At 41.2% G+C, this 14,632-nt stretch overlaps 3 protein-coding genes across 5 annotated transcripts; all 3 read right to left on the bottom strand.

Annotated features, from left to right (window-relative positions):
* Positions 1–4,340: 4,340 nt before the first annotated feature.
* On the bottom strand, positions 4,341–6,746 carry LOC108595645 (synaptic vesicle glycoprotein 2C). Of its 3 annotated transcripts, none has more exons than XM_017980918.1 (9): positions 6,644–6,746; positions 6,267–6,591; positions 6,099–6,220; positions 5,739–6,048; positions 5,582–5,689; positions 5,402–5,528; positions 5,074–5,348; positions 4,892–5,019; positions 4,341–4,569 (listed from the first exon to the last, which is right to left on the bottom strand). In XM_017980918.1, the coding sequence occupies exons 1-9, from the start codon at positions 6,681–6,683 to the stop codon at positions 4,511–4,513; spliced, it is 1,494 nt and encodes a 497-aa protein (XP_017836407.1). In that variant the 5' UTR covers positions 6,684–6,746; the 3' UTR covers positions 4,341–4,510. The 3 variants fall into 3 exon arrangements, with proteins under 3 accessions (XP_017836407.1, XP_017836408.1, XP_017836409.1); XM_017980919.2 differs by having other exon boundaries at positions 6,267–6,598; positions 6,644–6,733; XM_017980920.1 differs by lacking the exon at positions 6,644–6,746 and having other exon boundaries at positions 6,099–6,212; positions 6,267–6,358.
* A 1,828-nt stretch (positions 6,747–8,574) lies between these two features.
* Positions 8,575–11,017, bottom strand: LOC108595374 (angiotensin-converting enzyme). The gene is made up of 6 exons (XM_017980601.1): positions 10,781–11,017; positions 9,441–10,706; positions 9,164–9,381; positions 8,980–9,102; positions 8,745–8,923; positions 8,575–8,685 (listed from the first exon to the last, which is right to left on the bottom strand). The coding sequence occupies exons 1-6, from the start codon at positions 10,826–10,828 to the stop codon at positions 8,675–8,677; spliced, it is 1,845 nt and encodes a 614-aa protein (XP_017836090.1). The 5' UTR covers positions 10,829–11,017; the 3' UTR covers positions 8,575–8,674.
* A 492-nt stretch (positions 11,018–11,509) lies between these two features.
* On the bottom strand, positions 11,510–13,701 carry LOC108594981 (phenoloxidase 2). Its single transcript, XM_017980114.2, has 3 exons — positions 12,715–13,701; positions 12,562–12,657; positions 11,510–12,497 (listed from the first exon to the last, which is right to left on the bottom strand). The coding sequence occupies exons 1-3, from the start codon at positions 13,696–13,698 to the stop codon at positions 11,535–11,537; spliced, it is 2,043 nt and encodes a 680-aa protein (XP_017835603.1). The 5' UTR covers positions 13,699–13,701; the 3' UTR covers positions 11,510–11,534.
* Positions 13,702–14,632: the final 931 nt, after the last annotated feature.

Below are 14,632 nucleotides of genomic sequence, written 5' to 3'. Positions count from 1 at the left end.
AGGCGTAGGCTTGAATTAATTAGCAAACACTAAATAATGTTTGCAAATTCTGGTTTAAGTTGCGGCTTGAGCCGCTTCATTTTAATTGTACAAAATTCTGTTAATTGTTACAAATTAGTTTATATTTATATTGCACAATAATTGTTAAAAATTGTTCAAAATTATTGACACTTTAAAAAACTTTGCTTTTAATTGTGTTTATTTTTACTGCATATATAACATTGGCTTTAATGTTGTTTTAGACAATTTTAAAATAATAAGTTTTTGTTTTTCATTGTACAACAATTGTTACAAATTGTTATTGCTAACCTTGTGTTAGCATAAAAGAAGTTCAACAATTTGTTAGCTCATCAGTTGGTCAACAATGTGGCTCACTTGTGCGTACATGCGTATAGAAACAAAAGACTTAGGCAACAAACTTGTGCTCGAAGTTTCAACGTCAAGGCTAAACAGGAGCCTTGATCTCAACAGTTAACGCTGCACGGGAAACTCCCAAAGCAAATAGTGTTGACAAAAAAGCAGCACACACAGACACACAAACACACATATGTGTGTGTGTTTGGCCTTTGGAAAACCAGCAGCGACAACGACAAGCGAAAACTTTTGAGCGGTCACAGCATCCGCTGTGCGTTCACCAAACAAGATGAATCATCATTTGTAAGTTGCTGCGATTTCTTCTATTAAGCTTTGCTGTTGTTGCTGCTGCTGCTGCTGCTGCTGTTGTTATTATTATCGCAGTGTGCCCGCTTGTTATTGGCAAACTAAAGTCCGTTTTGCTCTCATTTCGCACACTGGCGAATTGAAAGTGAAAGGAGCAGCAGCATTTCTACAACTGTAGTTGTTGTTGTTGTATCTGTTGCTGTTTGTAGCTGTAGCTGTAACTGCGGATTGCCAGCGGGCTTGGGCAATGGCATTGGCGCGGGTGCTGCTGCTGCTGCTGTGGCGGATGCTTGCGACAGTTGGAAAGTGCCTGGGCAATTATTTGCATACACTTACAGCCAGCGCGAGCTGCTGGCCAAAACCACAAAATAATAACAACAACAAAAAGCAAAAACTCGAGTAGCAATTGCTCTTAATTTTGTAGCTGGCACAATTTTTTCGGCGCAACTGTTTTGTGGCTGACTAATGAATACACAATTTGCCTAACAATTTTATTTAGTCTGTATGTGTGTGTGTGACGATTTCACTGCCGCAACATAAATTGCCTTTAACTCGAGTTCAACACGAGCTTGCCGCTCAAATGTTGTCGCTGTGTCATATTTCGTCAGCAACTGCATAACAGCGAACTGCAATGAGGAAGTTTTGATTTTCGGCGGAGACAAACAAAAATCGATAATTGCAAAAAATGGCAAGACAAACATTGTCAGCAGGCATAACAAAAGCAACAAAATGCAACCAGCCACATACACTGAGATTAACATACATTTGCTGCTGCTGCTGCTGCGGCTGCTGCTGGCTGCGCAGCCAAAATGATGCGGCAGGAAAATGTTCGCACATGCTTCATTTAACTCTGCATGTGTGTGTGTGTGTGTGTGTGCTGTGGCTGCTGCTGCTGCTGCGCATGCCATCATCACTTTCACCCAGAGGTGATATAATGGACTACCGGCCTCTCAGCCAAAAGCCAACTTGCAAATTTACAAAAAGCCAACAACAACAACACAAACGCAGCTAAATATATAAACTCCAAGCTCAGCTGCAAGGCCTGCAACTTGGTCTGCTGGCTGTTGTTGTTAATTTTTGTCACATTGACAAACAAAAAAAGCAAACGCGTGATCGTATTTAGCACAAGTTCTTTTCATAGAATTAATGGCAAGTTCGTGCCTTGAGTCTTTTGTTTGTGCGCTGCAACTGTTTAGCACCCAACGCTTAGGCTGTTGTTATGTGTATAAGCCGCACACTAATTCAATTAGCAAACAGCAACAAATTATCAATAATTTGTGTATTTTTAAAAATGCAAAGCAAAAAAGTTATATCAGCGTATGTTTGATTCGGATATATGCGAGGACATTGAAAACTTTCCGCTGCATGTTAAATTCAATTAAAATTTGTTATATAAAAAATCTTAAAATAAAACAAGTTAGTCCAGCTTAAAATACCTTAATCAATTACAAATATTTTTAGACATGCTAAGCTGCTAAAAAATTAAAAATAACGGCATCAATTTCATTGCTTAATTTTCTTAACAGCATATGCAAATGTGCAGCTTAAAAATAAATCCCAATGCATTGTCAGTCGGCACGTGCCCTGCAGCTTCAATTAGTTGGCCCTACTAGAGATGGCAACGTGACAATAACAAATACTTTAAAGCGCAGTACAGCTGCGACCTGATTAAAAAGCTCAAACTGACATCATAAAATTATAGTAAATAATTATTATTATTTATATTTATTTGAAACAAATATCTTGACTTTTCTAAAGTAAGTTCCTGGCTTTGAGTTATTTGCGGGACCTTCCTTATTCGATTTTTAAAGCCCTTTACGTTTTTATGAGTCCCGCGCCCATCTCTAAGCCCTACGGGACAGATAAAAAAGGCGTGATATGCGGTAGCATAAGTGGCAGCTGCCAGTTGCGAGTTGTCATAAATCAATTTCAGCTTGAACTGTTGAACTGTTGTCTCTGAGTTATTGCCAAATGTTATTTGAAAATAATTGAGCAGCTTAGGGAAAAGCCGAAAACGTTGTTAGATTTTTGTAGCCGCTTGTTTTCTACACATTTTTTTCTTTTCTTTTGGCTAATTACACAATTGTCTGTGCAACGACTTTGGCTACAGCTGAGAGACAAATTTATATGTCGAGAGACGCTTATACAACCAGCAGCAGCAGCAGCGTCGTCGTCAACGAGGCATGCGTAACTGAGGGTGTCGAGCTTGTTTTATGAGCGTCTCTTGTACTTGTAATATAAAAATATGCGCCACGCTGAATTTAATGTCTCAGCTGTTTGGCTGCAGTTAATTAAGTTGCGGCTCAGCTCAGCGCTGCGAGTTGGAGTTGCATGCAATTTAAGTTTAAGTTATTGTCAAAATATGAAAGATGACAACATGTTGTCAGGCTCAGCATAATTTGCACATTAGTGCGCAGTTGCCTGGAATAAACAGCGAGCGGTTTGTTTTGTCAATTGGGAAAGCTTTGGGTTTGGTCTGGGGCTTGGGCTGGGGCTTGAGGTTTAATGCAAGTATTTCGTTAGCTGACCTAGAAAGACAGCGCGCCAACAATTGCATAAGTCTTGCCAAAGAAAAATTGCCCAAGCCTAACTGTTTGGCGGCTGGAAAACAAATGCCTGGCTTATTAAGTGGCAAAAACCTCAAAGCCCATTTAACTTTCAAACGCAAATCAAAATTCAAATTACTGTTGTTGCAAATTACTATAAAAAATAACAAATACATATTTCCTTATGCCAGCCAACTGACAAAACGTTCACTCAGTCAGTCAGTCCGTTATAAAAACAATCGACACCCAGTTGAGTTTACAAAAGCTTCCTGGCAGCTCGTTTATGTCTAAGTGCATCAAAGTGAGTGATGAAAATGAAACGAAACTGTTTCGACTGTTGGCAAAACTAATCAAAAAGCAATCAGCTTGGATAACTAGCTTTTAAAATAGATAGCTGTGAATTTAATTAGCAGCAGCCGCAATACTCTTTTAATTTTAATTTGTATTAAGGCTTAAGCTATGCTGCTACAAGCTTTAATTAAAAGTGTTCTTTGCTTAGTTAGGCATTTCACTGGGTTGGGTAATAATTTTAGCAGCTACGAACTAATGCCCAGTGCCAGCATAAAGTTTGACTTTGAAGAGTATTAACGATAAGGCATTAAAATCTTAAATAAAATGCGCGCTGACGAAAATGAAAGTAAAATAAATTTCTTGTTGTTGCTGCTTTATTTATATTTTTCTCCAGCGCTGCGCTTCTTGGCAAACTTTTTTGGCATTTTGGCGTTGTTTTTAGCGATGATGTCAACATAATTTCTCCACCTACACAGCAGGCCAGCGAGTCGCAGAGTCTCCGCCTCAGCCTCTCAGTTTCTGACCCCGTGCGTGTTGGGCTGTGAAGTTTAATTTAAGGCGAGCACGCGCTTATATAATCGGCCGCAAGCTGTGCTTAAAATCTTGGCGCGTTCGTGCCTGAAGTCTTTTGTTTTTCAGCATTCGTCTTGCGGCTCTTGAACAATGCGCCGAAATAAAATAAATACCTGATTTACATTTAAAGCGCATTTTCCAATGCAGAGAACATAAATTTCGCTTTCGCGCTTATAGAAGTGTAAAAGATTTACAGCCAACAATATTTTACACGCCTAATGCCAAACAAAGAGCCACAAATAAATTCAAAGCCAACCACACAAATGATGATGATTATGAACGGACGCTGGCCCAGCTTTATTCCCAGACACAATGCCTGCCTGACCAGCGATGCGTAGACATTTCGAATGTTCACAGATTGTTGTTGTTGCTTTAATACATGGGGTCACAGTAGCAATTAAAAATTAAATATTACATTTAAGTATACAATATTTGAAACGCTAATCGGTTCCAATGTCATCCGTGTCTTTGGGTAGCAACAAAATAAGAATCAAAGAAACTGCAAAACGAAAAGAAAATACAAATATAAATAAGAGCGGGTCAAATCTACAAAGAATTCTATAAGTTTTTAGATCAGAAGGTGTTAGGGAGAAAGATTTTCAATTAAAAATTGTTTTTAGAAACCAATAAATAAATTACATTTGTATGTCTGTGTAGTTTTAATAAAAATTACAAATTTTGGGCTTAGTGCTCTCTTAACAAACAGTTTTTAACAAATAACATATTTTTTATAGTCTCTTTTTTGAGATAGAAACAATTATTTAAATACTTTTGTATCCTAAGCTAGATTTATAGAATTCTTTTCAGATTTGAATACTTACCTATCATGATAATCACATAGGCATTGAAGGTGATAAAGCAATTATTAGTAAAGGTATAGCCCACATATAAAGTGGCCATCAAAGTGCCAACGCGACCAATCATCATAGAGAAGGCAACAGCTTTGCTTCTACATAGCGCGTCACGAAAATTAAACTGAACTACAAAATAAACTTGAACTCACCGCAAGCGCGTGGGTATGACATCAATGATGACCGATAGCACCATATGCAATGTGCAGAGCGGCGGCACACAGAGCAGCACATAGCAGATGAGAAGAACATAATAACCTCTAGCTACGTTTAAAAGCAATCCCGCTATCACTGACACGGAAGAGAAGAGGATCAGTATGGTCTTGCGATGGAACCGCATCAAAAGCAAGCTGATCAGCATAAAGGTGCCCAGACAGATACAGCCATAGATCATATAAGAACGCAAGATAAAAAAATCCAAACGGCACTACCATGAAGAAAATTAAATATAAAGCAAACTAAAGTTAAAAAACTGCAAACCAATTCAACTTCTGTAATATTTAGTTTAGAATAGATATGCATCAAGTCACAGAGTATGGCCTTATTCTCCTCCACTCTTTGTGTAATGCGCACAATGCGCGGCGCCCAAACTGTTAAGCCAAAGCCGCTAAGGTAATGCATATTAAAGACTAATTCGCAGCAAATATCTGAGCGTCTTACGTGGAGTATAAAGTAAAGCAAAGCGTAACACAAAGCCCCATATACCTGCGATTGTGGCCTTGCACCAGCGGCTTGGCAGACAACCACAAGCGCTCCAGTTTGCTGCAACTGAGAAGCAACTGAAGCTAGTTAGTTTCACTTTGATAACGTAACTTACTAGCGACTGGTAATACGGATTGGCATCGTGCTGCGTCTCAGACGCGGCAGTGCTATGCGATCAATGCCCAAGCTTTGCAGCGTTACATCCTTGCCTTTGTTCAGACGACAGCACCAATTCAGCACAGCGTACGCCTCATCATGCTTATCCACTGATAAATAGTACTTGGGACTTTCCGGCATGGAGTATATCAGAACAAAAGCTATAAGCCCAGGAAACAGATTCATCCATAGAAGCAAACGCCAGCTGCTCATGGAGATATAACGAGATATGCGTACAGCGGGTTGCGGCAGCAGCAGCATAGCTATGGCTATAAACAAATGCCTGACTAAGTTGTGTTTGCTGCACTTCACCACTTACCTGGCACATAGATCATGCTTAGGCCAATGAAATAGCATACAAAGATAATAATGCGCGGTCGCAGCGATATTTGCGTAAACTCACTTACATACGTAAGCACCGCCTGGGCCAGACCTGTTACACTATGAACATGAATAGGAATATGCTTGCTAAGCTTGTCCAACTTACAAGCAACCGACTAGAAAGCGATTCGCCAAAAATAACCAAAAGTTTGGCATTAGCGCGGATATAGAAGAGAGTATCATTGTCATAGCTGCAGCGATCAGCATCTGTTTGCGTCGCCCAATTTCATCGGACAGAAAGCCCCACACGTTGCTCGACAATATCTGTGAGGTAAATATCGAGGCTATCATCCAGGAGGAGCGCTCATCATCTATATTCAAATCACAGCCGGCGGCTACACCCGCAATACCCGATCCAAACTGTTCATTGCTCACATACCACTGCTGTATGGCGCAGCCAAAGAAGATGATGAACTGCATGCGACCAAATCCTGCAGGCTAACAAATTGTAGACATAGTTCTATCTCTTTCTGTCCAACTTACCCAGCTTCTGCAACACCACATCTATGTCTTCTTCAACCATAATTTTAAGTTAAAATATGGTAAACATCTAAAACATTGTATAAAACAAAATAAAATGTTTACACTTATTTTGAAAACAATTTCAAATAAGTCAAAAATGTATAATGGAATAAAGTGTATTTATTTATTGAAATTCAAATGATTCGAATGGTTATTTGCTGCATCCAAAATATATAAAATTGAATTGAAAACTGAGAACATAAATTTGCTAATCTTAAATGAATATAATAAGCTTATCTACTGATTTATGTAACGATTATTGCCAAAGCATAACCCCAATTAATTTTAATGCCAATTTCTTATATAACCAGATAATTAGGCTATCCTCATTTATGCCCATTAATTGTATAATGAAACTAAATCAAGCTAACGATTTGCATTTCTATAGTTCGCTTGTTAAATGGATTGTCGGCGAACTATAACCCACGCTACTCCCATTTATGTTTAAGCCCATGGTAGACTATGTGGACTTAGCGCCATTTGTCAGATTGTGAGCTTTATTTGCTCTTTGCACGTTTCGTTTTCATCTGCATTCGCTTTGTGCAAAATTAATGAGAAAATATTTGCTAAAAACGCGTCTCTTGAATATGTAAACAAAATGTACACACACACACATATATATGTATGTATGTATGTATGTATATAAAGCTCAAGTTAACACGATTTTTGGGTTAATGTTAATGCATTTGTTGATGGGCATGGGCAATTTAAAAAAGTTCAGTCAAATTGCCTGACAGCCGCATGTAAATTTCATTTAACTCCCTTAACGACTTTTATGCATAATTGTTTATCTCTGTATGTGTATGCATTTTGCATAAAACTCATATGGCTTTAACATTGGCTGTGGCTGTGGCTTTGGCGTGGGTGCCTTTCACTCAAGCTCAACTTCAACTTAAAATTCAGCTTCAGCTTCAAGTTTGAAGTTGAAGTTCGCGTCCGGCTGCTGCTGCTGCTGCTGTGGATATTTTGTATTTTTGTAGGCGTGCCACAGTTGCCGTGTCATGTCAAAGTTACAGCCGTATGGCTGCCGCTGCTGGAAACGATTTAATTTCACGGCCATTCATTCCGCGTCAGCTACAGCTTCAAGCTCCAGCCTCCTCCTGACTGCAATTTGGCGCAATTAGCGGCGGGGCGGCACAAGCGGCACGCAATGCTTACATACATTACAATAAGCATTTTACAAATGCCGCCCCCACACAACCAAGCCAAGTCCAATTCAGTGAAAGAGCTTGCAGCTAAATGCTCAACGCCCGCTGATTACAGTCCACTCAAGAAGAAGAAATATATGTATGGTTACGACCTTGCGATTTGTCTGCAATTGCTTCACAGTTCGACTTGGCTGATGACCGTCATGTGCAACAGCAATTCGCTGACCTTTTGCCGCAACTGAAGCGTTGTCAAGTCCGGCACACACAAGTCCAGCTGCAATCAAGCGATGCACGCACCGCCGGCTGCGCTTCGCTAAGCTTCAATATTGCAACACTTTAGCGGACGCACCACCCGCGCCAGTCAATGTTTGTTTGTGGTTACAGCTTCAGCGAAAAGCTTGAAAGCTAGTAAAGTGCATTGATTGCCCAGCTGCTAACAACCGGAACAGATTATTCGGATGACTGAGAGTCAATTGGGAAATATATCTAATCATAGACAGGTTGCAACAATAGTTAACAAATCAGTAAGCAATTCGAACACGTGTTTTAAGCCAAGGCTAAACGAACTTATATCTGCATTTATAATAGTTTTAAGGCTGGCTAGCAAATTTGTTATTTCGAATTCAAAAGCGCGCCTAACTTAGTGCTGAAGCATATTTATCAATATTTGTCTCGCTCTAACAAGCATGGCGCTGCATATGAACTAGTTCAGCTGTTTGAACGCTTACATTCGGCTACAGTGTTGTAAAACGATTTTCGCTGCGCGCTTATTCAAACTGACATTTAAATATATAAAGGCTGTCTCAAGTCACATTTATTGGCAAAATTACAGGTTGAAACAAAGTTAAACAATTTCTGCAAGCAAAATAATAGAATAAAAATAAAGGCAATTTGTGATAAGAATAAGAACTTACTTTTGCTGCTGGCATTCCAGCCAATTTTGACTTTAGTCTGTTGATTATTCGTGTTAAGCCAATTGACAATGGGCTGATAGTACTCGAGCAGTGCCAGACTACTAAGACCTGTATTTTTAGGCAATATTTCGCTCACCACTTGCTTCCAGGGCTTGGTAGAGCCCAATGACATCATAGCTCTAATGAAATAAATATTTATAAGCTGTGAAAAAACTAAAAAGTTAAATATATGTACTTGAGACTGTTGCCCACGGCGTAGTTGCCATAGAAATCGCAATTGTGCAGCAGACCGCGATGATTGCTCTTCTCACATAAAGCGCGATAGAATTGATAGCCCAAAATTTCCGAAATGAATTTTCTGCCAAGAAAGTTTGTTAAGTTTAAATGTGAAAAAGTTAGCACTGAGTAAATAAACTTACTTGGTTTGATAGTTTTGCTCAATGTTCACATAGAACTTGTAGGGAAAATCAATGGCGCCTTCTGCGCGATCTGTTGGCGGCTCAATGCCTGCATGCAGCTCCATTAGTTTCCAGTAGTGCTTGTTTACAGTGTCCATGTCCACAGTGCCGTTTAATAGATCATGCATCACTCTGGTGTGCACATAGAAAAGCGGTATGTTCAGAATGGTGTGAATGCCCTAAGGAACCAAAGATATAATTATCGAATTTGAAAATTAATTAAAGACCTTTCACTCACCATGCGGAACAGTCGATTTGTTAGCGCTTTTTCTGGAAACTGTTCGCTCTTGGCCAAGCCACGCGAGGTTAAATGCGTGGGCGAGGAGGCGGAGAGCACAACGGCTTCACCCACAGGATACTCCAAATTATAGGCTTTGAAATAATACGAAGGCAGCTGCTTCTTCTGCTCGGCGTAGTAGACACGCCCCATTTGGGCGTGGTACTGCATCAATTTTCTAAAGCTCACCTTCTCGCAGTACATCATATAAACATGTGGCGTCAAATCAAACAGCGAGGGACGACAATCATCATCTGGCCTATCCTCATTGGGCTCCTTGAGCTGATCTTTGTGAAACTCCGCACTCAATGGCTGAAAGCCCAGCGAGGTGAAGAAACGTTCGGATTCATTGACCAGTGCCTTGGCGCTTAACTGACGCACAAAGTCATCATACTGCGGCAGCTCACGACGTGGAAAATAGGATTCAATTATGCTGTCTGTCTCCCAGGCCTGCTCCAACACCTGCTGAAACAAGTGATCGGGTATGGGCCCCTGGGCATTCACGACCTCAGCGCCGTATTTCTTATGCAGCTCTTGACGCACAAAGGCGTGCAGCTGCTCATAGGCAGGCTTCAGCTCCTGCATAACCTGCTCCATTTGCTGCAGCATCTCCTGGCTGTCATAGCGATACCAAAGCTCATGCACGGGCATCTCCAAAATTCCCGCTGCCTTGCGATAAGCCTCTACAATCGTATAGAAGTTAACCGAAGCCCAGATTTGGTTCTTATCGCGCCAAGTTTCCCAGTAGTATTTGAGTTCATCCGCATCGCTGCTATGCTGCACTATCTTCTGTATATCCGGATAATAGGCCAGCGGACTGTCATCTTCATTGGGCTGCTTAGCGCCGCCCATATACGGCTCAATGTCCTTGTCCGTCGACAGCTTCTGTAGCGCCGCCAAGTTCATCTGCACCGAGGAAAAGTACTCCTCACCCAAGACGAATAAATCGCCCACGCTGCGCAGCTCCTTGAGCGCCAGCTTAAGCGTTTCATTTTGTACTTTGCTTACATCAAAGCCGCTAGCTTCGCGTGATATGCGCACAAGCTCATCCGCAATGCGTTTGACATTGGTGAGCTTTGAGTAGAGCGCTTCAAAGTCCTCCTCATTGTTGGCTGTATAGGTCTCGGCGGCTATCTGATTGTAGAATTTATAGTAGCGCTCGCTTGACTGCTCAATGAACGTCTTGGCCTGCAGGTCATAGCTGGCATCGGTGCTGGCCAATGCGCACTAAATTCGCAAACAAAAAATCACCAAAAATTTTTATTTTTTTATTTATATTGCTCTAAATAATAAAGACTTACGTTAATGGCCGCTATCAGCAGCAGCAGCTGTTGACACAAATTGCGCATAGTTTATTAAAGATTCTATTCACTTGCGCTGCTGGATTATAACTGAACTGCCGCCAGCCGCTGTGGCTTTTTTATAAACCCACTCTGATCTATGTGAGAGGAGCAGCTATCAATAGCATACATATGCCACTGATAAGCGTAATCACTGATCAAGTGAAACTCGTCTAAGGTCACGTCTTAAATAATGGGACTGCGCAAGCTTTCAGTTTCAATTTCATTGTACATATTTTTTGTTTATGTTTTGTTTGCTTTAAATGCTCCATGGTGTGTGCGTTTATTAAAAGCTCAATCAAAATGCAATTGCCAATTGTCAGCTCAACAATTGCAACTGCAACTAGGTCACGGTCTTGATGCACACACAATGAACTAAAGATAGACATAGTAATATGTAAATTAAGTTAAATAAAAAGATTTGCTTTTTTCTTTGCATTTTGATAATAAACTTGTTAGCCTTCAACACTGTTGCGTAATCTATCGATAAATTGCAAGTCGGCAACACTTTGTTTACCTTATCGCTAAGTCTGCAAGGCTTGCTCAACACTAAAAACTATTTGCGTTTTTAAAAGCACAAGCGAACTGCAATTGTCGATTTAAAAATGGGTATGATTTTAATTTTTTTTTGGTTAATTCTCTATGCTGCATTTATTAAAAGCCAATAATTGTCTTAAAGCTACTTGGTTAGGTTATCAGAGCTGATATTTAGCGTTTAGGCCACACGATTCTCATGACGAATGTTTACATCCACAATGCTCATGTTAGGAGTCAAGAAGTTAACCAAACGATCGGCGCCAGTGCGTGGCAGACGATCGAAGGGATAACCCATGGACTGACGATCGGGATAGAGACGATCGCGCACGCCACAGTAGCTGGCAGCATCGCTGCAGCGACCAACCAGCTGCTGGTCAATACGATCGTTCTCATAGTTGGAAACCATGACAAAGAGATCACACTTAAGTCCTTCGGGCAGACCCTTGGGAATCAGCATATGATTCGGCCAGCCACAGCCGCAGAAGTTGAACTCCAGCTCATCAGCGCTGCCAGCAGTTGGACGATTGGCATCCAGATTGCGGAAGGTGCGCTCGAATGGAATGGTGACGCTGGACTCTGTGGAGCGACGGCGCACAGTGTTGGGGCCGGGATTGAGTGACACGACAAACTTGTCCAGCTCAACCATCATCAGACGCTGGTCGCGCAGCAGCATAGGCTGACCACGCTCATCATTCTTGGGCGCCATGAAGATGCGCACATAGCCGAAGCGCTGAGCGCCGCCATCGTTGTTCACATTGATGGTATAGGTGAAGGGCACATGCATGAGATGAGTAAAGCGAGCAAAGACATTGCCACGTGGTGTGAAATCAAAGCCACGAGACAAATCCATGTCCGACTGACGCCAGTGAGTAGTCAGCATGTTGGGTTGACCACCATTGGCAGCGACCTGCACACCGGTAATAGAAATGCCAGTATAGTTGAGCTGTGGCTCAGTATAGGCAGGCAGACGCGACTTGTGCTCCTGGAAAACGCGATCCACATAGGCATGCCATCTGTAGAAAGCAGGATCACGCATAGCCGTAGCAGAGTCGCCCATAACGCCAAAGGATTCCAAATGCTTGTTGTTGGCATCATGAGAGTAGGAAATGAAAACGTGGCCAAAGTTATGCAGATCACCGTACTTGAGACAAGAAACAAAATAAATTGTTAAATATATATTAAAAATAAAGGTTTGAATGGCTTACCAAGGTGCGATTGGGTGAGAGTATGGAAGACTCCATAATGTTGCCAAGAATATCAATACCACGTGCTTCATCAAGCTCAATGCGATTGCCGCGCTCCTGTAAAGATTAATAGCTAAGCAATGGACGTTTATATAATGTTGAAGCTGAGCTTACATCCATAACGAAGCCCTGGTGTATAGCTTCGTAGATGCGATCGCGCCAGCGCTCCATATCAGCGACCTCCACATTAATCTGATCTGACTCACGATTCAGATCACTGAGGCGCGTGTTATCAAAGCGTGGTGGCCAGGCTCTGCTGGCAACCAGCGAGTCCATCTTGGGGAAGTAACCCTCGACAATGGGCTCACGCAGATTGTTGAAGGGCTGCACGCGCGCTAGATTGTTGCTGAAGCGTTCCATATTGTAGCGAGCCATAATCTGCTCGTGCATGTAATAGAAGAGTTCACCACGACGATCCTTGTCCACAATGCTGCGATCGGAGGCCTCGAAGGGATAGACCAAATGCCAATGCCAGTGATGCAGATTGATGCCCAAATCCTCACGGAAGTACCACAAGCGATGCTCTGGCTCCAAATCGGACGCGGTATAGTCACGTGGTATGACAATGGGCATGCGTGAGCCCTCCTGCACCACAAACGACTCCTCGCGCAGCTGACGGAACACCTGCGAGTCGACAAAGCGATCGGGGAAGGTTTGCGCAAACGATGGCAAATCCAGGCCTTGAGTATCAGGACGATGCAGCAGCGCCACACTCAGCGCATAGTTGAACATTACAGGATTAACGCGATCGCGTGCATAGACCGCCACGCTCTGCAAATCATCAATGCTGCGCATATTGACGAATATATCAATCAGGCGACCTGCAATGCGACGATGCTTGGGTATGAACAGCGAGAACTGCTCCTCGCGGCCCAAGGACATGGGTATGCGCAGATCGGGAATGGAGATCTCACGCACTGGCACACGCTGTTGCACCTTCTCACCCACACGGCTCTGCACCTCATTGCTGATGGGACGATAGCGATCGGTAAGGAAATTATCGGGCACATCGAAAACAGTCACCGTCTTGCCCTTGTCCATGAACACGGGCTCAGTGGGATGCTCAAAGAGCAGCAGCAAGTTCTTTGTCTCAGCCATTTGGTGTATTAATTAAGGATTCAAGTAAAGCGCACTCAGCTCTTTGCCTAACTGTGTTCCAACTTGGCGCAAGCAGTGCTTTATATACTCACGATATGTGCATTATCACCAAAATTTCTAACCACAAAACTTAGTTATGCTTAAATTCATTCCATCGCCAGCCTAAACAAACAAACTGATAAGCAAAAGCCGCAAATTGTTATTTTTGAATTATATTGCATTTTTCTAAAATACATTCTTTATTTATTTATCATAATGCTTATACATATGTACATATGCATATCGTACTAATTTTGGAGTGAAGTTTTATCTTTGATTATTTTTATGCATATAAATTAATATTATATTTTTGTATGCAACAAATTCTACGCTCTGCACATCAAGGCTAAATAATTTATTTAACTACATGCACAATTGTTGTTTTTGTTTTGTTTTTCGTTTGTAAACTTGAAGTTTCTGCCTGGTTTATAAATATTATAAAGACAATAGTTAGGGTTTCCCTAAAGCAAACAGTTAAATTAATATGCTTATCAATAAAAATAAAATGCAATTTGTTTTGTTTAAAGTAAAACTGGTATGCATGTGGTTTTCGAAATAAAATTGCTGATTACACATTTTTTCATGCAGCAATGTTCTGAATTCCAGTTTCGCTAGAAAAACGCCAAAGTGTAAGCGGAATTCAAAAGCAACTAAAAATTTACTGGAAGCTGTAGTTACAGCTTACTAAATAGTGTATATACAAGAGTATATATATATGTTGTATATATATTTGTCAGATTTGATTTTGTGTTGCTGTTTTGTGTTGTATAAGCGATAGTTGTTCAGTTGTTGTTGTTGTTGTAAAAAGTATTGTAGAAAAGCCCTTGGTTAACATTTTGGCCATTTGTTAGTTTTGTTGTTTTTGATTTAGTATGTGATATGTTGTGTTATAAGC

This window comes from Drosophila busckii, chromosome 2R (assembly GCF_011750605.1).
Source record: "Drosophila busckii strain San Diego stock center, stock number 13000-0081.31 chromosome 2R, ASM1175060v1, whole genome shotgun sequence".
NCBI classification, from domain to species: Eukaryota; Metazoa; Arthropoda; class Insecta; order Diptera; family Drosophilidae; genus Drosophila; species Drosophila busckii.
The sequence above is the reverse complement of the archived record's forward strand: the minus strand, read 5'-3'. Positions and strand labels throughout refer to the sequence as shown.